The 22892-nt window shown below is 49.4% G+C and overlaps 1 protein-coding gene across 5 annotated transcripts; it reads left to right on the top strand.

Annotated features, from left to right (window-relative positions):
• The first annotated feature begins 165 nt into the window (after positions 1-165).
• Positions 166-21196, top strand: GID4 (GID complex subunit 4 homolog). 5 transcript variants are annotated; one of them, XR_004965619.1, is made up of 8 exons: positions 166-728; positions 6444-6503; positions 12172-12279; positions 14694-14795; positions 16417-16547; positions 18775-19152; positions 19848-19942; positions 20476-21196. XR_004965619.1 is itself a non-coding variant. In XM_036296304.1 (6 exons), exons 1-6 carry the CDS (start codon positions 540-542, stop codon positions 18836-18838), a joined length of 654 nt encoding a protein of 217 aa, XP_036152197.1. In that variant the 5' UTR covers positions 166-539; the 3' UTR covers positions 18839-21196. The 5 variants fall into 5 exon arrangements, 2 of the variants coding, with proteins under 2 accessions (XP_036152197.1, XP_036152199.1); XR_004965617.1 differs by having other exon boundaries at positions 18775-19942; XR_004965618.1 differs by having other exon boundaries at positions 19848-21196.
• Positions 21197-22892: the final 1696 nt, after the last annotated feature.

Raw genomic sequence — 22892 nt, forward strand, 5'->3', positions numbered from 1 at the left:
TCAATCAGCAGCACGAAAGCACCTTGCCCCACCCCCTTCGAGCCGCGCTCTGGAAGAAGACTACAAGTCCCAGAGGGCGCCTCGCACACCGCATCACGTGTTCTCTTTGCTCACCAATGGGTGGAAGCACCGCCTCAGCCTGCTCCCGCCCCCCAGGCGCTACCGGGCCAATCGGGAGGGGTGGTGTGTTTGTGTGTGTGTGAGTGTGTGTGTGTGTGTGTGTGTGTGTGTGTGTGTGTGTGTGAGAGTGTGTGTGTGAGTATGTGAGTGAGTGTGTGTGTGCGTGCGCGCGCACGAGCGCGCGCGCAAGTGGGGAAAGGGGACTCAACTCCAGACCGGCGGGCCCCGCTCACAGGTCCCGGGGTCCCGGTGGCGGTCGGAGCGGTTGGTCCGCAGGCCGCGGGCGGGTGGTGCGCCGCTCCCGCCCCGAGCCAGCGCGTGCGCGCCCGGCCCCTCCCTCCCCGCCGCTCTCCTCGGCTCCCGCGCGGCGGCGGCGGTTCCTCTCCCCTCCCCCAGCCCTGGCTCCGGGGGACCCCGCGATGCCGGTCCGCACTGAGTGTCCCCCGCCGGCCGGTGCCTCGGTCGCCTCCGCGGCCTCGCTCATCCCTCCGCCGCCCATCAACACGCAGCAGCCCGGCGTGGCCACCAGCCTGCTCTACAGCGGCTCCAAGTTCCGCGGCCACCAGAAGAGCAAGGGGAACTCGTACGACGTAGAGGTGGTGCTGCAGGTGAGCGCCGGCCGGCGGGCGGGCCCGAGGGCCTCCTCGCGGCGCTCACAGGCCGAGCCTGCCCGGCTCCTCGCCTCGAGCCCGCCGCCGGGACCAGGCCCTCGCCGCCGGGCCTCCTGCAGCGGCGCTTCACCCGGACGTGCCCAGCCGGCGCCTCGCACTGTCCCAGCCCGACCTGCCCCTCACCGGAGCCTGCGCGAGCCGCTCCCGGCAGCCCCGACCCTCCCACGGGCAGCCCGTGGCCAGCCCTGCGGGACCCGGAAGCCCCCGCGCCGGGCTCCCTCACACGCGGGCCCTCCGCCCCGGGACCTGTCGCCGCGATCAGCCCTCCCGGCAGCGCGCTCCTGGGGTCTCCTGACGGCACCCTCCCGGCCGGGCCTGTGCCGGCCTCCCCGGCCCGCGCCCTGCCCCCCCCCCCCCGGGGCCCGATGCCGGCCCCTCCGCCCCGTGTGAGCCCCCGCACCACCCGCAGCCCGGAGCCCACGGCCCACCGGCTCCCGGCTGTGGCCCGCGCCCAGGACGGACCCGCCTGCCGGTGCCGCTGGAGCTTCCTCAGCCGCTGGGCGCTGGCCCCTGCCCGCCCCGCTCGCCCGTCGCTTTCCGGCCCCGCAGGCCTCTGCCCCCCACCCAGACCGCCCACCTCCCACCTGTCTCCCTCTCCAGCTCCAGGGGGCCCTCTGCGGGTCCTTAACTTATCTCCGCCGCCAAGGCTTCCTCCAGCCCCCCCCCCCCCAATTTTAAATTAAAACTTTCTTGTTGAAAGTATTACGTGCTCCCCCCACCCCCCACCCCTAGCCTGCCCGCCCCCCATGTGGCCTGGATTTGTGAGCACCTGCTGTCAGCCCTGAGAGCTTTCAGCTACGGCTTCACCGCCGCCGTCCTCACCGCACCCCGCGCGATGGTGGTGCAGCTGGCATTCATGCCCAGCGAGGCGCTGGCTCTGGCTCTTACCCCTCTCCTCCCTTCCCTGTAAAAAGGCGCCTCCGCCGTGGCTACTGTTGCTTGCCGGAACCCTTTCCCCCTCACGCTGCCCCCTGTCCTTAGCCTGACACCCCACCTCTAAGGCTGTTTCCAAAAGCCCCTCCCGGCAGGTCTCCCTGCAAGTCTTCCCGAAGCTTTGAGGTCCTAGTGTGCTCCTCCCTGCTGCCATGTGTGAGGACAGAACGCAGGTCTTCGCCATACACTTGCCCTTTGCCCTTTTACATTTTAAATCTTAAACAGTCTCTCTTCTGAGCAAATAGGTCTCCCACCCAAAAGACAATGGGAGGAGTACATTTTCTTTCTGCTAACTAAGCATTCATCAGCCTCTTTCCTTACTGTTTTGTGGGAATCATTGCCCCCTTTTTTGGATTGGGAAAGCTGCATCTTTATGTTAATTGTATCTGTGAGCCATAAACTTAAAGTTCTATTATGAGCCATGAATTTATTGTAATCTCATAATTATGTACCTCCTGGTGATTGAAATGTAAGAATTTAGTATGAAGGTTTTTTGCAACTAATCATAAAATTCTGAAAGTGAGATCCCTGCTGTGGGTCATTTTTGGAATGATCTCGAATTTGTGTCCATTGTTTAATATAATGGTTTCTGATGTGATAGGGACCAATTGGCAGGGTAGCTAAGTGTCAAAGAGAAGTCGCTCTGGTTACTGCGGCAACACCTCTGCTGTCATTGGTGTGTGGTTTCTGGATTTCTGTCAGGTGCCAGTTTCCTTGTGAACCAGTGGAAGTGGTGATGGAGTTGGTACATGACTGATGGGTGATGGGGGGGGGGGGGGTCATGCCCAGAAATGCTGACCTCTGTCTGGATTGGTGAGCTGCTTGTCCATTACTGAGAGTCAGTGGCATGTGAATTGCCCCATCATCTGTTTTTAGAGCCAGAGCTAGTTTCTTAGAATACTGCTGCCTTTTAGAATGCATCCCCATTCCTCCTTGCTTTCTTTTTTTTCACAGCAGCTTTGTTTTTATTTATTTATTTTGTTAATTCTCACCCAAGGATATTTTTCTATTGATTTTTAGAGAGTGGAAAGAAAGGGGAGAGACACAGAGAGAGAAACATCAATGTGAGAGAGACACATCAATTGGTTGCCTCCTGCACACACCCCTGACCTGGGCACCGGGGATCGAGCCTGCAACCTAGAGATGTGCCCCTGATCAGAATCAAACCAGAGACCCTTCAGTCCAAGAGCTGACACTCTTATCTACTGAGCCAAACTGGCTAGGGCACAACAGCTTTATTTAGATACTAGAGGCCCGGTGCACGAAATATCCTGCACTGGCGGGGGAAGGGAAGGGGGGGGATGTCCCTCAGCCTGGCCTGCGCCCTCTCACAGTCTCACCACTCGGGGGTGTCCAACTGCCGGCTTAGGCCCTCTCACAGTCCAGGACCCCTTGCTCCTTACCGCCCGCCTGCAATAAGAAGCCAGGCTCACAGTGGCAGTAGTGGGAGCCTCTCCTGCCTCTGAGGCAGAGCTAAGGAGCAGCGAGCCCGGCTTCTGGCTGAGCAGCGCTCCCCCTGTGGGAACGCACTGACCACCAGGGGACAGCTCCTGCATTGAGCGTCTGCCCTCTGGTGGTCAGCGTGCGTCATAGTGACCGGTTGTTCTGCCATTCGGTCGATTTGCATATTAGAGTTAATATATAGGATAATTCACTTAGCATAAGAGTCACCCACTTGATGTGTACAATTCAATAGCTTTTAGTATATTCACAGAAGTTGTATATGTCACTGCAATCTAATTTTCATCATCTTGAAACCCCAAACCCCTTCCAACTCTAGGCAACCACTAATTTTTTTCTAAGATTTGCTTATTCTGGACATTTCATGTAAATGAAATTGTACAATATGCGACCTTTTGAGTCTAGCTTTTTCCACTGAGCCTGTTTTTAGGATTTACCCATATCCCAGCATGTGTCTGCCTCAATCCTTTTTATTGTTGCATAATACATTGTATGGGCATACAACATGTTACTTATCCACTGATCAGTTGAGGGGCATTTGGGTTGTTTCCCCTTTTTGGCTGTTACGAATAATGCTGCTGTGAGCATACATGTACAGGTTTTGTGTGGACATGTCTTTTCATTTCTCTTGGATAGATCCCTAGGAGTGGAATAGCTGGGTCACATGGTAACTCTGTTGAACATTTTGAGAAACTGCCAGACTGCTCCAGTGACTGCACCGTGTTACATTCCCACCAGCAGCATATGCGGGTGGCAGTGGCTCCACATCCTCACCAGCACTTGTGGTGTCCATCTTTTTTATTGTAGCCAACCTCGAGGGTGTGAAGTGGCATCATCATTGTGGTTTGGAGTTGCATTTCCCTGACGAATGATGATGTTGCTCAGCTCTGCCTGTGCTCTTTGGAGTGCTTTCTCTTTTTGAGTTCCAGTTTAAAGAGTTCCTCAAACTTTGTGAGATTCTGACTGGGGTGGTTGTTGTTGTTGTTTATCTCCTGCCATCTAAGAAGCCAAGAGTAAAGTGAGGGCCAGGGTCAGTGTGAGAGGAATATTTTAAAAAAGCAGCTGTTGGGTATAGCTGTGCTGTGAGACCTTGCTAAGCATTTGCCTTACTCTTCTCACTGAGATGCTGGCCTGTCCTTTGGTTAAAGCTCTCTACACTGGGTGCATTTGAGTTCACCACCCTTCACCACAATCAGCTTGGGCAAAATGGGAGAGACACATGGTTGAATGGAAGGCAAATTGAAATTCTGATTCTTGTGATAATCCTTGAAAAATGTTAGCCAATTTGTGGTGGTTTAAGTTTTAATCTTATTAGCAAGTATCTCTGCCACCTGATATCCTTCCAGCAGCTGTGAAACCCCAAACTATATTGAATTCGGTGAGAATTGCATACATGAAATTTAAGGCCTCGGTTTAGTTGTGTATCTTTTAATAAAAGTTCTGTGCAGAACCACATTAGTGCGGATCAGCTGCTTCAGTAACATCCAGGGCCAGCAGATGGGACATTTAAAATGCTCTGGCAGTTTTCACATGGAATACTTTGGTCACCAGCTCCAAACTGGGAGCACTTTAGTTTCACTGAAGCCCATTTGCTTTGGTGCTGACCTCATCTGGCTGAGTGAGTTCATTACAGTTTTTGAGGATCGCCTTAGTATTTGATTTACTATGTAATTGGAAGTAGTTGAGTCCCCAAATCTGATAAATTCCACAAAACTTTTCTAGTGTCTTAAAATGAGAACTCATTTCACATTAAAATGTCAATGTGCTACAGCACCATTGTACTTTATTTTGCTTTAATTCCAGGGTTTTACTTTGTAAATTAATCCAATTGTCATAAAATCTGAAAAATCTGCCTATTCGGGATGACTCTGTATAGATTGAGGTAAGATGCACTAGTTAGTATGCATCCAGCTGCAAGTAACCATTTCAGAGTAGCTTAGAGAAAAGGGGACCCATTATCTCACATCACAAGAAATTGAGAGGTGGCTTGGTTCCCGATTGGCTCATTCAGGGGCCCATTTCTTTTTGTCTTTCCATGCTGCCATCCTTGGCATTTCCCAGCCTGTTTCTCCTCATAATATCTAGATGACTGCCCCGGGCCAGGCACTGCATGCAGATACTGCCACCACAAGGGGGAGAAAAGAGCCTCTCCAGCAGCCAGAGTATCTCCCAGCTGCACCCAGGAGACATGCACACATCCAGTGGCCAGAACTGAGTCACTCACCCGTAAACCGACAGCTCACAGGGGCTGGGGCACATGTTTGCCTTGGAGCCATCAGGGGTTAGCAGGTCTTGCAGGGCCAGGGTTGGTGCCAGTACAGGATCTGGGTCCTGCCAGTGTGGAAAAGTAGGAAATTGTTTGTTGGGTGGCTGCTAAACCTTAAAATCTACACCTGTTACTCCTATTTATTTTAGGCCAGCCGTGGGCAAACTGCGGCCCGCTGGCCGGATCCGGCCCATTTGAAATGAATAAAACTAAAAAAAAAAAGACCGTACCCTTTTATGTAATGATGTTTACTTTGAATTTATATTAGTTCATACAAACACTCCATCCATGCTTTTGTTCCGGCCCTCCAGTCCAGTTTAAGAACCCATTGTGGCCCTCGAGTCAAAAAGTTTGCCCACCCCTGGTTTAGGCTCTTCTCTTCAAGAAATACAGGCAGCTGTGCATGCAGAGAGCAGAGCGGCATGCACGGTGTATTCTGATTTGGGGTGTAACAAATTTATACCACGAGTCTTTGAAAGATGCCTTCCCTGACTATTCTGCCCATTTCATAAATAATGCAAGATATGCTTAATGTAAATACAGTGGACTTGTTAGACCAGTGACTGAGCAGCATGGAGGCAAAAATAGGCCAAAAAAGCATTAGAAAGCAGATGAAGCCCAGGTTAGGAATGACACCATGTGTACAGGTAGAAAGGGAGGCCTACTGGCCAGGGATGCACAAAATCTGTAGTCAGAAGGGAGCCTGGAATTGAAGACAGTACAGAGATGGGGCTGGAGCGAGCTGCTAGTCCAGAAGAGGACTTTGGTCTCATGCTACTCAGCCGAACGAAGCTGAGCTTCATCTGAATCATCTGCGTCTTCTCGTGGGTGGAGAAGACTCACACAGCTGACCCTGGCTGCATGGGGTGGGCCCTGGTCTGCAGGTCTCCCTTCCTCGACTTCGTCTCAAGGATGATCACTGGGAAGTGACTCCTGCTTGTCTCCCGGTGGCTCCTCCGTTTGTAACAAGGCTGTGTGTCCTTTCTTTCCAGCACGTGGACACGGGGAACTCTTACCTTTGTGGGTACCTGAAGATTAAAGGCCTTACTGAGGTAAGCACTCACTCGCACGGACTAGGAAGCGGGCTGCGCTCGGCAGTCTCAGAGTGTGAATGGCAGGCAGCTGCGTCTCTGAGGCTGGATGAAAGTGCCCTGTTTCTGAGTGTTGTTACACTATAGGTAGCATAAAGCATGCAACCTTCATGTGTCCTGTTGGAAGGTATGCAGATTCACAAATCTTCAAAGTTTATAAATAAGTCACAATGTGACTAATACTATTGATTTCATTTTTATCATTTTTGAGAAAGTAATATGTAGTAAGAATATAGCTATCACCCTCGTAAGTTTAACAATTTCTGAAATAAGCATCAATCCTTTGAGAGTTCTTGAAGTTCTTTCAACCCCTTAGTTCACTGGAACAATGGAAAGTGGTCATCCATTTCCTAACAGAAATTAGCTTCTATATCATTGTAGACTGTTGTGTTTTCTTTGAACCAATTTTGTAAACCTCGAAACTCCTGGAAATATAGGAAGCAAGAAAGAGCATCCTTCCTTTTCCCACTAGTAAGTGCACAGGAAGAGGAAGGAGGTAACTGGACTGGCCACCTCACTCCACCGTGAAGGCCGGGGCTTGGCCTGGCTGCGTGTGCTGTGCACCTGCCCAGCTCTCACTGTCCGGACGCCGGGGGGGTTGGAGATGCTGTGGAAAGGAGCTGGATGACTTTCTCGTAGTGTCCCTTACTGGTCCCATGACGTTTAATTTCCCTTCAGTTTATTCATGTATAAAGTAAGAATTAAAAATACCTGCTCTGCCTAGTCAAGGAGCTTGTCCTAGTGAGGAGGAAGCAATGTAACATAAGTGGTAGATTATAATGGAATACAATATGGAATACTAATAAGGCGTGATGACCCCTTAGTCTCAAAACAATTGTTTGTCTCCTTGATGCCATCTGGTTCTCCTCTTCTGTATTAGAAATTTGGTTGAGCCCTAGCTGGTTTGACTCAGTGAATAGTGTCGGCCTGTGGACTGAAGAGTCCTGGGATCGATTCTGGTCAGGGGCACCTGCCCCGGTTTCAGGCTCCATCCCCAGTGGAAGGCATGCGGGAGGCAGCCAATCAATGATTCTCTCTCATCATTGATGTTTCTCTCTCTCTCTCTCTTTCTAACTCTCCCTTCCTCTCTGAAATCAATTTTAAAAATATTAAAAAGAGCCGAAACCAGTTTGGCTCAGTGGATAGAGCGTCGGCCTGCGGACTGAAAGGTCCCAGGTTCGATTCCAGTCAAGGGCATGTACCTGGGTTGCGGGCATATCCCCAGTAGGAGATGTGCAGGAGGCAGCTGATCGATGTTTCTCTCTCATCGATGTTTCTAACTCTCTCTCTCTCTCCCTTCCTCTCTGTAAAAAATCAATAAAATATATTTTTAAAAAAATATATTAAAAAAAAGAAAGAGCCCTAACGGTTTTGCTCAGTGGATAGAGCATTGGCCTGCGGACTGAAGGGTCCCAGGTTCAATTCCTGTCGAGGGCATGTACCTTGGTTACAGGCACATCCCCAGTAGGGGGTGTGCAGGAGGCAGCTGATCGATGTTTCTCTCTCATCAATGTTTCTGACTCTCTATCCTTCTCCCTTCCTCTCTGTAAAAAAATCAATAAAATATATTAAAAAGAAAGGAAGGAGGGAGGAAGGGAGGGAGGGAAGGAATTTGGTTAAGCCCTGGCTGGTGTGAGTGTCGGCCCTCCCATCAAAGTGCCATGGGTTCGAACCTGTGTTGCAAGTTCAATCTCCCGCCCTGGTCGGGTGCATGCAGGAGGCAACTGATCTCTCTGTCTCTTCCTCTTCCTCTTCCTTGCCCTCCCTCTCATCCACTCTCTAAAAATAAATGGAAAAAATATCCTCTGATGGGGATTAACAAAATAAACAAAAAAGAAGTGTGGCTGAGAATTTCCTGTGAAGTTTGTTATTGAGATGAAAAGGTACTCTCTTCATCCCCTTTGGAAACGCATCCAGTCAAGCAGAGATAGGAAATGATAGGAAAATGAAGGATGCTAACCTTTGAATCTGTGGTAGCAGAAAACATAGTAAACAGAGTATGTTCACTCTTAGACAGCCAAATTAATTGAGTGCAGAACATCAACATTTAACTTCAGAAGGAAACCAGGGACGTTTGTAATGTAGAATATTTACTGCTGCTTCTAAAAATCAGTCATTTTAGTGATAGAAAGCCGCACAGAAATGCTAAGTAGCATTAACAATCCCCAAACAATGTACAGAAATGCAATGAACTTTCAGGAACAGTAACCCTAGTGAAGGGGGCACCTCTGAGGCGTGAGCACTCACCAAGGAGGCTGCCGGGTGGCCTCCCTTGGGGCCAGCCCAGGGCAGCCCAGCTTTGTGGCTGGGACTTGGAGATCACCCTCCTGGGTGGTCCTTCCGGCCTGCCCCGGGGGTGGTGGACTCAGAGATGGCGCTGGGATGGCATTCAGTCAGAGGTTTCTAAGTCACACTCCATTTCAGGATTTTTTGAATTCACCTTTTTTAAAAACATTTTTTAGTAACTTTACTGAGATACAGTTTATATACCATACACTTTACCCATTTAAAATGTACTATTCACTGGCTCTTACTATAGGCATGGTGTTGTGCAATGTCTTAATAACTTTAAAATTATAAATTTAATACATAGTCACTATAGATAATTAGTAAAATGTAGAAAGGGTGACAATTCCTAGAATATTTTATACCTGTATTATGAAATGCAGTTATCCATTTTTGTTTGCTTTTCCATTTATAGCTGTGAATAGAACTATTTAAATGGCTTGATTTTTAGTTAGAGTCCTCCTTGTATTTACAATATGGAACTGTTAAATTGGCGGTAATTGCCTCTTTGCTAGCTTACGTTCACAAACAAGCACAGCTTTAAAGGTTGTGTACCTCTGGAAATGAAACCCCAGAATTGTGCAGAATGGGTGTCAAATAACATTCTCTTTGCAACTCTGACTCAGCAGTAGGGAGAAGGATCGTCCCTGGGGAGGCAGCTGGCAGGCAGCTGGCAGCTGGCACAGGCCAGGACGAGCCACACTGGGGGAGTCACTCAGACACTTCGCTCATTCACTAGACCAGGTTGGAAGGCTAGGAAGCTCCCACTGAGGTGGTGCTAAACTCACTGGGCAAAGGGGGAGAGGTCGCACTGACCACCCTCGCAGAGACCATGTGTGACAGTGCTGGTTCACACACATCAGGCCCATGCATGTTCAGGAACCAGGGAAGAGGTCACACTGACCATTCTCGCAGAGACCGTATGTGACAGTGCTGGTTTACACACATCAGACCCATGCATGTTCAGGAACCAGGGGAGAGGTCACACTGACCATCCTCGCAGAGACCATATGTGACAGTGCTGGTTTACACACATCAGGCCCATGCATGTTCAGGAACCAGGGGAGAGGTCACACTGACCGCCCTCGTAGAGACCGTATGTGACAGTGCTGGTCCGTGTACTTAACAAGGAGGCATATGCAAGTTCTGGAGTTTTCCTTTGGCTTACTGGCTAGTTGAATGTTGATTCCCCAGAAGGTGGGTGGGTCTACATGGAAAGCCAGACCTGTCAGCAGACTGTGTTTGGTGAGCCTGGAATCAGTGAGCGGGTCGATTGTAGAACTTACTGTCTGGCCACCCCCCACCCACCACAAGAAGCAGGCACCTGCTCGGAGCGTCGGGGTTGGTGCTGGTTCTGCCACTCTGACCGGTTTTCTGATATTCCTGCTTTCCTTCTGCTGACAGTTTTTCTTTGGCTCTATGAATTACCACCAATTTGGCTGTATTCAGGTGCTTGCGTTTCCTGTTCCTTCACTAAGAGATATTTTTGGTAACTTCTGTACATATTGTCATTCACTATGTATTTTATTTACTTCTATGAGTTTTGGGGTACCTTATAGTCCTGGTATACTGCCTAAAGTATTTTAGGGAGAAGTCAGTGCAGAATCATTCATTAGGAAAATGTAATTTGAACCATATGAATATTTTTTGCATTAAGTAGGACCACTTTATCATTTTTTTCTGTCTCTTCTAAGGAAGTTTTAAAAAATATATTAAAGTTTGAAACTCAGAAAATTATAGTTATGAGTATGCAAAACACAGTTTATTCTTTTTTTTAATATGTTTTAATGATTTTTAGAGGGAGAGAGAGAAAAAAACATTGATGTGAGAGAGAAACATTGATCGGCTGCCTCCTGTACATAATACGACCAGGAATCGAACCCACAACCCAGGTATGTGCCGTGACTGGGAATCAACCAACAACCTTTCAGTGCATGGGACAGTGATCAACCATCTGAGCCACCCAGCCAGGCTTCAGAGTTTATTCTTGTATTATTATTTATTATATAGCTTAGTTTAAAATCTCAAGTCAGATGCTAACTTTTTCTCCTTAGTATTCTTTCCTAAAACAGATAAGTGTAATTTAGGTTTTACCTTTAAAATGAGGTTTCCATTTATTCCAGTTTCTTTCTTCACTTTGTTTATATAAATATCTGCATGGAGAACCCAGCAGCATGGTTGGGTGAGGGAATTGTGGTTTGGGGGTGTTAAATTTCTGCTTTTTGGAAGTTTACTGCTGAGAACAGTATGCCGTGCAGCAGGCCGCAGCCGTGCAGCAGGCCGCAGCCATGGCAGCATGGCGGCGATGCCGTCTCCAGGCCACCACTGGGTCTGTGGGCAGCATCTCTCAGGACGGCCCTGCGCTGCGTGGCAAGTCGAGCTGGGAGAAGAGGCAAAGCCGTCAGAACAGATTTACTTTAAATCTGTATGGGTGTTTGCTGCAGAGCCAGAGGGTCCCACATGGGGTCTGAAGAAGAAAGCAGGACCGCTGGCCCCGGGAGGGGGCTGTGAACTGGTTCGCAGAGCTCTGTCACCACCGGGCTCCCAAGAAACAGCGGCCAGCAGGCTGGGCAGAGGCGTGGGTGGGTGGGTTTTTTACAAATGCAGAGAAATGGTAGACTTTTTACTGTGTCACTTTTTCTTCCATTGATTTGGTGCCTCATTAGCCAGTGAACAATAGCAGTAAAATGAGCAGGAGCATCTAAGCACTCGGGCAGGGACACCACTTATTTTTTCCAGCAGAATTGTTTTCTGGTTGTGATTTTCCACTGCAGACCTAATTTACATATATTTCCTCGTATAAATCATCTTTGTTTATATGATGATAGAATTAAATGTATCTAGTATATCAAAGTATTCTACAAAAAAATTCACCCCTAGAAAACTGAAGAATTGGCATAAAAGGGACAAAACACTGAACCAGTGGGCGAGGTTTCAGCTTGAGGGAGACAGCTGTGAAGGCTCTAATTTTGGAGGCTCTTTCGGTGTTTTCCTTGGAAAGTGCAGTCTACTTAGTTACCATCTTCTTTGTCCGCTGGAGTATTCAGAACTCACTTGTGAGAATCGTCCAGATTCCTTGTTGAGCAATCAACACATAAGGGAAGTCACAGAAGGGCTCTCTGATCCAGCAAAGCCCGAAGCCCGGGGCTCCCCACCTCGGCCCCTCCATTCCGGTGTCCACAGCATCAGCAGACCACCAGCCGAACTCTGCTTATTGTTGGTTAGCGGTGGGATCATTTTTTTGGAAGTACGAGGAAGAAGTGAAATTGAGGCTAATTTTCCTTTGTAAAGGTTAAAATTCCTGTTTGACATCTTGTTTTTGATGTTTGGGTTTTGACCATAGGAGTACCCAACCCTTACGACCTTCTTTGAAGGAGAAATAATCAGCCAAAAACACCCTTTCTTAACTCGAAAGTGGGATGCGGATGAAGATGTTGATCGGAAACATTGGGTGAGTCAGTCTCTGATTGCCCTGGGCCACCAAGGAGAGTCCAGAAACATGGTGCTCAGGGTCTTATCACGTCTCCCTGTCCTTTCCGTTTGTCCACCTTCCTGTCCACGGTTCCTTTCTCACCTGCTGTCCTTGGGGGGAAATCCTGTGAAAGGTACAGTGATGGCCTCTGACTCAGGGGATGAGGTGGAGATGCAGTTCCTGAACAGCTGCTCCTCCCCTTGGCCACACCACAGGGGGCTCTTCTCACCCAGCTCCTGGCAGACAGGCACAGTCTCCGCCCTGCAGCTGTCAGCTGTGGACATGCTCTCGCTGTCTCTTTTTTTTTTTTTTTAATAAAGTTTTATTGATTTTAGAGAGGAAGGGAGAGGGAAAGACAGACAGAAACATCAATGATGAGAGAGAATCATGGATCGGCTGCCTCCTGCACGACCTCCACTGGGGATCGAGCCCGCACCCCAGGCCTGTGCCTTTGACTGGAATCGAAACCGGGACCCTTCAGTCCACAGGCTGAGGCTCTGTCCTCTGAGCCAAACCAGCCAGGGCGGCATGCTCCATTCAGCAGCAGTGAGCAGCGTAGAGTTCCTGTCCTCCAATCTTTCCTTCAGTTATCACACACATCCATTTCTCAGCCTGTTGTCATAGCCTTTTGGCTTAGTTGACCATGGCAACGATGAATTTTGGGTTAACACTGAGCAAGTCTGTTGTGTTCACCCTCTAAGCCAACCAGAAATGACTGCTTGTGTTGGTAAGGAAGATTCTAAGACTCTCTCCTGAATCTGGCCCAACCGGCCTTGCCGAAGACTCCTACTGCAGACCCTCGTCTGGGTTAGTCATTCATTTCTCTATAATATGAGAAAATGAACAAGATTTGAGTATCCAAAAGGTTGGGGGCCAATGGTGCCAGTGTCAGAAAGAAGTGTTGGAGGGCTCTTTGGCACCACCTGGTCCCCCCGCCCCATGCTGGCTCTTTGTGTACGGCATGCCACCTTGTGAGGGGGCCCCTTCCTCTCCTGGGCAGCGCAGTGGCAGAGTTCTTCCTTGTCATGAACCACAGTTTGTCTCCCATTCAGCTTCGTTTTCCATCTCGGATTGGTTCTGCGGAAAGCAAGGTCTTTGGGGCCCAGGGAAGCCTTAGTTTTAGGCTGGATTGGTTGCACATTAAATACCTGCAAAGCAGCTCTTATTCCCCATTGCCTTCCCATTAGGACCTTGGAAAGCATCTGGGACTCCAGCCTCTGTTAGGCTAGCTTGAAACATTTTGGGTGAAAGAGGGATGGAGAAGGCCACCCTGGCACTGGTGTGCAGGCACGGGAAGATGATGGCGGGACCTGCAGGCTGCAGCCCACAGCATTTCCCATGGCTTTCCCAGCCCACGGGAACTCTCAGGCCCCGCAGAGCCTCCCGGAGGCCTGTGTTGTGCCTTTGTTTGTCAGGGATTAATAGTGTCTGATACACCTCACCCCTCATGTCCTTTTTCCATTGTGAACTGGAATCAGAAACATTGTTTTGCACCCTCAGATTTTCCTGAGCGGTATTTTAAGTTGGTATTACAATGGGACTGACTACAAAGTCACGGTTCCATATACTTCACCTGTGTAACAAACTCTGTGACTTAACCCTTTTCGGTCCAATGTGGAGGCTGACTCGACAGACCAGGTGCTAGGAGGAGGTCCAACGTCGAGGCTGAGGTCGACACTGCAGACCGGTTAAACATTCAATCCTGTCAATTAATTTGGACCAGACTGTTGGAATTCCAAAAATAAAATTGGACCGCAAAGGGTTAATGTCTCTATAGTCTCATTTTTTAAGATGTTTTCTTGTAGAATCTATACATTTTTGTTTTTAAAATATTTTTAAAAATGGAAAAGCAAAAGGGGAAAAAATTGTCTATAAGGACAATACCTAAAGCTAAAACAGGTATGAACCTTTTCCTGAATCTCATTTGAATATCTATACTTTTTTTATAAAACTGAGATCATAAGATACAGTTTTGTAACCTATTTTAGTCTCCTTTTTTAAACGTAACCATACACTGCCCTATCCAGTCTCTGTGCACGCGTCGGCCGGCCCTCTCCTGGTTGCCTGCCTGCCTCAGGCTGCAGAGATCTTTCCACTGCTTCCGGCTTTGTCTGCAGTGACGTGTTCTGGGAACAGGCTCCTGGGTTGTGTGTTTCCATCCTGCCGCTTCCTCAGGCCGAGGTCCCTGAGCGGGCTGTGCCGGTTCCGTCCGGAGGCCAGGCCTGATCAGTGGAGCGACCAAAGACTCCTCTCCCAGTGCTCAGCCGCCGCTGCTCTTGGTGGTGCCACTACCTGCTGTGGGGCCCTTGAGAGGGCGATTGCACCTGGCAGGAGGGCAGCCCTGACCCCAGCCTCCTCTTACCCTAGTCTCTTCCTCTCATGTTTGCTTTCAGGGCAAGTTCCTGGCTTTTTATCAGTATGCAAAATCCTTTAATTCAGATGACTTTGATTATGAAGAGCTGAAGAATGGGGATTATGTCTTCATGCGGTGGAAGGTAAGCCCCTGCAGGCGGCTCTCCAACTGTGCGGCTCCTGTAGGGAACCCCCATCTGCTCCCGTGTCCAGTGCTTTTTACAGTTTTGTCTTCTTGGCCGGGTCTCTACACACTCATGAGAGGCAGGCACAGCTCCGAGGCACACCGGTTCACAGCTGACACCGCACGGGTGTGCTCTGGTTAAGCTGTGCAGTGTAGCAGTGAATTCACCCCGACACTGATGCTCATGTCCTCTCCCTCCTTTCTCCCCCCAGGAATCCCTGGGGCCCTCCAAGTTGAATCAGCCTTAGTGTTCTGTGGGTTCAGGGGAGAGCCTAATGCTCTTTAAACGTAGTCATTGTCCATCGCCTCTTCTCAGCCATGGGCTGTCATGCCATGTCAGTGACTGCTCCGTCACCATGGCTTGTGCAGGGCTCACCCAGCGCAGTTCAGCTCCGCTGGTTCCCTCCAGCTCAGGAAATGAGGGACCAGGAATGGAATTCAGGTTTTCCACTCACCAGCCCGAGAACTCTGCCAGGGGGGTGGACTCTGTGGATTGGCTTTGGGCAGAGAAGTCACATGTGCTCTCTGCTTTGGTAGCATGATAACTGCTGTGTAATGGCCATAGGACAGCAAAACCATGGAGCAAGTTTGTAAGTCACTTTGTGAACATACACCTCCCTCCAAGCCCTACTCCCCAGTCTAAAGGAAACAGCTGTTTTACTATGAAATTTTATTGGCTTTCACATGCACAAAACATGGAGAGTAGTCATTCCTAGCCTTTACTTTGTACAGTTAATCGTTTGGGGGATGGAGATCATTACCCTTTCAGGAGAGTTGCCATGTACTGAGCCCTGCCCTCGTGAGCTTGCCATCTACTGGAGATAAGCCATCTAAATAACACATTAAAAGAAGTATCTTGTATGGTTCTAATTTTAAAGTTAATTTTTAAAATTGCAATTTCAGAGCTTGAGGAAAGATCAAAAAAGCAATGGTTGTGCTTTCTGCAAAGAATTTCTCAGGGTGACTCACCAGAGGCTTTTATACCTCCCCGGGCCCTGACCTCTGACCTTGTCTCCCCGGAAGAGTAGGTAATAGGATGCAGCCTTTCCACTCTTGGCTCCAACCAGAGATAAAAGCTTACCTTTTGCAAGTGCCTGGCCAAGAACAGGAACGTTCTGGTTGCTTTTGATGAGGTGTAGACCTTTTGAAAGGGGTATTACAAGGGCTACTGATGACTGAGCTGCCCTCAGAGTGATCCACAGGCCATAGAAGTGACCCACTGTTCTAGAGACGATCAGGAACTAGTGACAGTCCCTGAAGTGGAGCACAGACTTGCTCCGCAGGTCGTCCTGCCTGTGAGCTCTGAAAGGTAGGTACTTAGATAGGTATTGATTCATTTACGAGATGTGTGGACCATGGCACCTTCTCTTGGTGCTGATCCTAGTGAGCTCCAGGCACAGCCTTCTGTAGCAGTAAGTAGGATGCTCGAATGGCCTACGAACGCTGTTCACAAGGTGGGAGCAAATGCACCTCCGGGCTAGACCATGTGACGGTGGAGCCTTAGAGCCGTCTGATGGCTAACAGGAGGCTCCAGAGCTGCGAGGAGGATGCTGTTACTGACCTTCCCCATCTGCGTGCAGGAACAGTTCCTGGTCCCAGACCACACAATCAAAGACATCAGTGGTGCTTCCTTTGCCGGGTTCTACTACATCTGCTTCCAGAAGTCGGCAGCCTCCATAGAGGGCTACTATTACCATAGGAGCTCAGAATGGTAAGGAGGCCCCGAGCCCCCCCGGCTCTCACTGGGCTCACCAAATCCCAAAGGAGACCTGTGCCGGTCTCTGCGTGAATGCCATGCTGTGTGGATGCTGGGGGCCTCTTTAGAAGGTCTCAGCTGCTCACACTGGCGCTCATCCCCATCCACAGAGCTGAGTGAACGGGACGGAAACAGCACGAGGTGAAAGCACTCAGAGAGTGCGTGCCGGCACTACTGTGTGTTCAATGTTTATCTCAGTCTTGCTGGGTTTGTACTTATTCCTCCCAAATTTAATCAGCAACGAAAATGTCAGATCCAGCTGCAGACTGAATTTTGCTGTCAGCAGTCTTTTTAATTTTGTTGGTCACATTCCTGGTCACAGGAATTTGCAGGTCCCTGTGCACTTGATTTTAGCCTGGTGACCGAGGGGCCTGTGGGAGTTGACAGTCCTGCCCTGTGTTTGGTTTGAGGTAAACGACCCAATGCCACTGCAAGTGCTCGTTTTTGACACCTTTTTGAGGACTCTCCTGCCTCCTTGCTGCTTTTTAAGGATCTTGTTATACCTGAAGGGCGAACCATTTCATAAAATACCTGATTTCTTCTCTGAATATAGAATGACCTTATTTCCTTTCCAAATTTTCACACTTCGGTGACTTGTGGGTGACCCTACCCTGGGTTGACTCAACTATTTTGTTCAGTGCCCTTGGGCTCAGGGTGGTCCCAGCTCCTCTGAGAGCCACAGTTATTAGGATTTCAATAAATTGTTTTCAAAAGGAGTTTTTAAAACTTTTCATTATTCTTTTTCAAATAATAGCTTTATTGAGATATAAATCATAAAGCATACAGTGCAGTGAGTGGCCTTTAGTATATTAAGAGTTGTGCAACCATCACCACCATCAATTTTAGAACATTTTTATCACCACAGGAAGAAACCCTGTGCTCCCTCAGCTATCAGTCCAACACCCCATCCCATCCCAGCCTCGGGCAACCACTGACCTGCTTTCTATTTCTACAGATTTGCCGTTCTCGGTATTTTATAGAAGTGGGATCAGACACTGTGTGGCCTTTGCGCCTGGCTTCTTTCACTTAGCGTAATGGCCTGGAGGTTCAGCCACTCTGAGGCGTGTATTAGTACTTCATATGTATTGCTGAGTGGTTTTCATTGTAAGGATATAGACCACATTTGTTTGTCTATTCATCCCTTGATAGACACTTGTGCTGCTTTCACCTTTGGCCACGGTGACTAATTCTGCCCTGAACATGGATGCACAAGAATCTGTTTGAGTTCTTGCTTTCAATTCCTTTGGGCACACACCTAGGAGGAGAGTTGCTGGGTCATTTGGTAATTCTATTTTTAACTTTCTGAGGAGCCACCAAAAAGCAGCTGTGCCATTTTCCACAGCAGCTACACCATTTTGCATTTCCCATCAGCAATGCATGCTGGTCACAATTTTTCTACTTTCTCCGTATCCTCAGCAATACTTGTTATGATGGCTTATGATTACAGTACCCTCTGATGGCCAATGTATAATCCTTTCTTGATGATTTTCTGGGTAAGAAATAAACTGCTTCTTGCTGTGCTCCTCCTCTCTCTGTGTGAAACAAGTCAGGGGAGAGCTAGCACCACACCAGCACTCTAACTGCCCTGGGGGTCATCGCCCCTGTGTGGTCCTGGCCTCTTTCTCCTTTGCCTGCTGGGCTCCAGGAGCACCTGCCCACAGGGAAACACACGCCACCGTGGAGCTCTCTGAGGCTCTCGGTGTCCAACAGCCCTGTCTGGGGAGCGAGAGAATGAAAGTAGATGGTGAAGTTTTCTTTCCCGTGCTCTCTTTGGGTTCCAGGGAGTGGGGTGTGCCTGTGTTCCCAGGAGCTCTGAGGACATCATAGCCTGGCCTTCTAGAAGGAGCTGAGGTGCTGGACGTCCACGAGAGGCAGGATGAGCGGCAGGGAGAGAGGCAGGACTCCAGGCTGTTTTCTCTCAAAGCTACACAGCCTCTCCTTTTATAAGACCCACTAGCATTGCTTCATGATTAGAGCAGGAGGCCTAAACGTCTTACTCTATGCGTAACTCAGGAGGAATAGTAACGGAATAGAAGTAAATCACGCCTCGCTCACCTGAAGGCTGAGGTGGGTTTGCATCCCATGCGAGTGTGCGGCGTGTTGGGTGCTCGGTTGGGTGTTCACACATCCCTGTTCAGTGGTCAGGATGCTGAGACTGCTGCCTCCGTTTGTCTCCCTGCAGGTATCAGTCGCTCAACCTAACGCACGTTCCTGAACACAGCGCACCCATCTATGAATTCCGGTGACAGTGGTTCAGAACAGCAACCAAATAAAACTGAACTTGGCAAAAAAGAACTTTGCCAAGAAAATTGTGTGCTTGCCGGAACCAGGAGAACATGTGCCCGTTTCTTCATGGGCGACACGTCAGACAGCATGGATGTCAGCCCACGGGGCAGGCCGGCCACAGGCAGGGGTTGGCTCCATTCTCCTCCCTCTCTGTGGCAGTTTGCTCTTAACCTGTTCTTAAGCTACCTTATATGCACTTTCCTTCCTGCACAGCTAACTTCTGTGTCACTGAAATGCCCATCTTCTCTCCATCCTGCCTCCAGCCGAGTAGAAGGTCAGCCCCGTCACCCTCAGCCTTGGTGCTCAGTGGTCCTCACCAAGACCCCGCCCCCAGTTGCTTAAGTCTGGGTGCTCAAGAAAAGGCAGAGCCCAGCACTGGGTGCTGCCTGAGCTCCAAGCAGGGAGGGGGCGAGCTGCAGCGGCGTCCGCCAGCCAGAGAAACGCGCCCGAGTCCCCTGGCGCTGCCCAGCCACATGGGGTCTGCACCAAGCTGGCCGTGGCTGGCAGGCACCCGGGGCCGCCAGCAGGCGTCACTCAGTGTAAGGCTTCCAGGTCCGTGGCAGGAACAGATACCAGTCCTGCTTACTCAGCACATTTGCTCCAAACTTTTGAACTTGAGGGCAATACTAAACTTTTTTAAAAAGTTTTTTTTATTGCAAAATTATTTTTATGATCCCTTTAACAAGGACCTTATGGTAAAGGCACAATTATTCAGAATTACATTTTATTGTTTTCACATTGAAAACAGCAAATGTTGACTTAGTAATTTTTATACCTATATCTATATGTAAATGTATATTTAATCAACCAGCAGTTTGAAACTGGTTGTCCTGGTACAGAAGTTTTGCAGCATTGCATTAAGTATAATGCTAAACGTGAGGACTGCTTGGGGGGCCGGTTTAGCATTTGTAGCTCCTCCTCTTGCGACTCGGAACAGCAGTGCTTCATGGTGATCTCTCTCATCCACAGAAGGGCCTCATTCTCCTAACAGAGCGACTGAAATGTTGGGACGGGGAGGGGCAGGGACATGAAATGCTCAAGTAACTCAAGGCTCACGTGCCAAAGTAAGTGTGTGTGTGTGTGTGTGTGTGTGTGTGTGTGTGTTTTGTTTTGTTTTTGTTTAATGTTTTAAAAGCTCAATAGGTTGGCATCAGTTGCAGCCATAGCTGTGGGCAGGGCTTTGGGGGGATTGGCACCTTCCAGTGGTTTACAAGGCTCAGAGTGCAAGAGCGCAGGCTCCCACTGCGCACCGTGGGAGGAGCAGAGCACGCTGCCAGGCGCGCATCCCGGGCCATGAGGACTCAGGGCCCACGTGAATTCTGGGAGTCTTACTCAAGAGCCTTCCATGTCACCTCCGCTCTCCCCACAGCATGCTCCGAAGCATCACCTGCATTTTGCAAGCTCCTTGAAGGATACAGGCCTCACGCAGGGCACTGGGAGGTGAGGCCACCCTGCAGCTTTCGGAGCCTCTGCGTGGCTCGGAGAGGCCCGTGGGTTGGTGGGCTGGTTGCACAGCCAGGGAAGGACATTTGCAAACACCGATGGTGCTCAGCTAGCCAGGTGGGTTCTATGTAGGATTTCTTTCTTCCTTTTTTAGCCACATAATGAAGTGCCCCGGTTGTATTGGGGAAAATGAAGAAGTGATACCTTTCTTAGATCTTTCGGACACATCTGTGATGAAGATTTGTCCGCGTAAAACCTGCCCATTGAGGACAAGGAAGGGATTGTTTTCTGCCTCCTCTCAGTAACCCCTGTGCCATCCACATGGACTCCTTTTCTCTCGCTCATTCCCGAAGGCACTTTGGGGCTCATCTCCATCTGCAGTTACTCTTTCTGGAGCCTTCTCAGTGGTTTCGTGCCTCTGGTATGATGTGCAATATTTTTGTTGACACTTGTATTCGTCATTCAGAAGTTAGTGCAGATTGCAGATTTCCCACATCTTCCTCTGCCCCAAGCAAGCCTGCCGAGAGGCGTTCATTGCACTGCTCAGAAAGCGTCCCTCCTGTGGTCCCGGCCTGTTGCTCTGTTGTGCTGGAATTATCCTCCCGCCCTTCCCAGCTCCTTGGCTGCAGCCAGAAGCACCTCGCACTGCCCGGCCGGAGCAGGTGTCCGTCGGGAGCAGCGCTCTTTCTAGTGTGGAATTACAGACTCCAGGGGCTTTCAATGTCATCTGCTTCCAGAAACAGGGAATTTCTAGTCTCTTTAAGGCCTTGAATTGATTTTTTCCTCATAAAATAGTCTGATAAGCTAATTTTTAAAAAGAAATGCCATTAAGTATGTTGCATTGTGGTTTAAAATAACTAATGAGTTCTGAAAAAGAAAAATAATATTTCATTTTGAGTTATATGTTTTTAAAAATTAGATGTGAATGGGTGCAAAGTACGAATATTTTGTCTTTTTAGGGAGGATGTGTGGAAAAGGTTTGAGGGTTTGGGATGGGAGAAGTATTTTGCAAAGCTATCAATGTCCAAATAATTTTTTTAAAAAAATAATAAAGGTATTTAAGCAGTGAGTCTGTCTTATTTCTAAATCAAAACCGTTTTTGTTAAAGACACCAGTCCTCTTTCTGGGCCTGTGGCTCTGGAGGTTTCGGGGCCATTGAAGACCCCAGACCCTGAGGGCTACGAGGGCTGAGGCCACCTGGGGCACTGACGCAGTGCCTGCTTCCTCCTCGTCCGGCACCAGGCGCTCAGCACTTCTATTGCAGCGCCGTCTTGTTCATTTCTGTGTGCTTTCTTGCATGTGTGCAGGATTTATACTTCTATTTAACACAGAGAATAGGCAAACGGAGTTATCGGCTCACCAGCTGCTCTGCAGCCTGGCACGCACTGTGGATGGGAGCGGGCTGGGGCCCACCTCCCCTCACGCCTGCCCAGAGCACCTGGGCTCCCGAAAGACCGCTCCTGAAGCCAGGTGTGGGTGGCACATTCTGGCCCCTGACCTCCCCACAGCCTGTTCCACTTGACTGACTGACAGACCATGCTGACGAATGCAGACCCCCTGGGCCGCCTAGCTCCAGGGCCGGGCCTCAGGTACCACCCCCCAGGCAGCATCAAGACAGGATGGAAACATCATCGGAGCTTTTGAGGAAGTGTTTATAGTGTTGAAAGGGTTTAAATGTTAAGCAAGATGAAATCCTAAAAGAATTTACATGAATATCAGGGTGAAACTCCCGTGTATGTAAAATATCACCTGATCTCGTGTTGTTGGGACAATAATAAACTCTTTTCTTCCCAAGATGTGGTGTCAAGAAAGGAACAGACCTCACAGTGCTGGACTCTTAGCTGAAGACACCATTTCTCGGTCGTTTTGTAGAGTGAAAAAGCCATGGGACGCCTGGGTCCCCCGGCCTGCCTCAGTCCGAGCGTGGCCTGTGCATCAGCTGAGGCCTGCACCCGTGGCGGATGCACCCGGGGCGGAAGGTGGAAGGAGCAACCTCTCCCTGGGTCCGGTTGTTGAGCAGTCAGTGCTTTTCCTAAAAGCACTTTATAAATATAAAAATGCTCCACCATGTGAAATGCAGTCCTTGCTGAATAATGCTGAGGCTTGCTGCCCGTAGTGTGCCACTAGAGTGGCATTGGGGTGATGCGCCACGCCCTCCTACAGTCTGGAATAGACTGGAAGGAAATTGGCATTTTCTGATCCCCAAAGCTAACAAACCCCTCTTTCATATCTTAGTTCTTAGGTCCCCACTTTTTAACCTTTGGCTTGCTTTGCTTTTAAGCCATCCATAGGAACAGTAGAAATGTGTAGAGTTCATTGTGAAACCAAATGCAGGACAGAACAAAGGGGAAATGATAAACATCTGCCGTCCTCGCTGGCTTAGCCGCGCCGGAGGAGGAAGGCATGGCGTTGCTCTCCTGAGACCCACAGCTGGCTTTGACATGGGACAAGTGCCTGCGAATTAGATTGCAATTGAGAAGCTTTTCTCTCCAGATCCTCCTTCCAAAACATCTGAAGAATGAAGTTTCCCGTTTGTATATAACAGGAATCATGGAAGGCTTTTTTCCTCTG

The sequence above is a fragment of the Myotis myotis genome, unplaced genomic scaffold (genome assembly GCF_014108235.1).
Source record: "Myotis myotis isolate mMyoMyo1 unplaced genomic scaffold, mMyoMyo1.p scaffold_m19_p_29, whole genome shotgun sequence".
Classification (NCBI taxonomy): Eukaryota; Metazoa; Chordata; class Mammalia; order Chiroptera; family Vespertilionidae; genus Myotis; species Myotis myotis.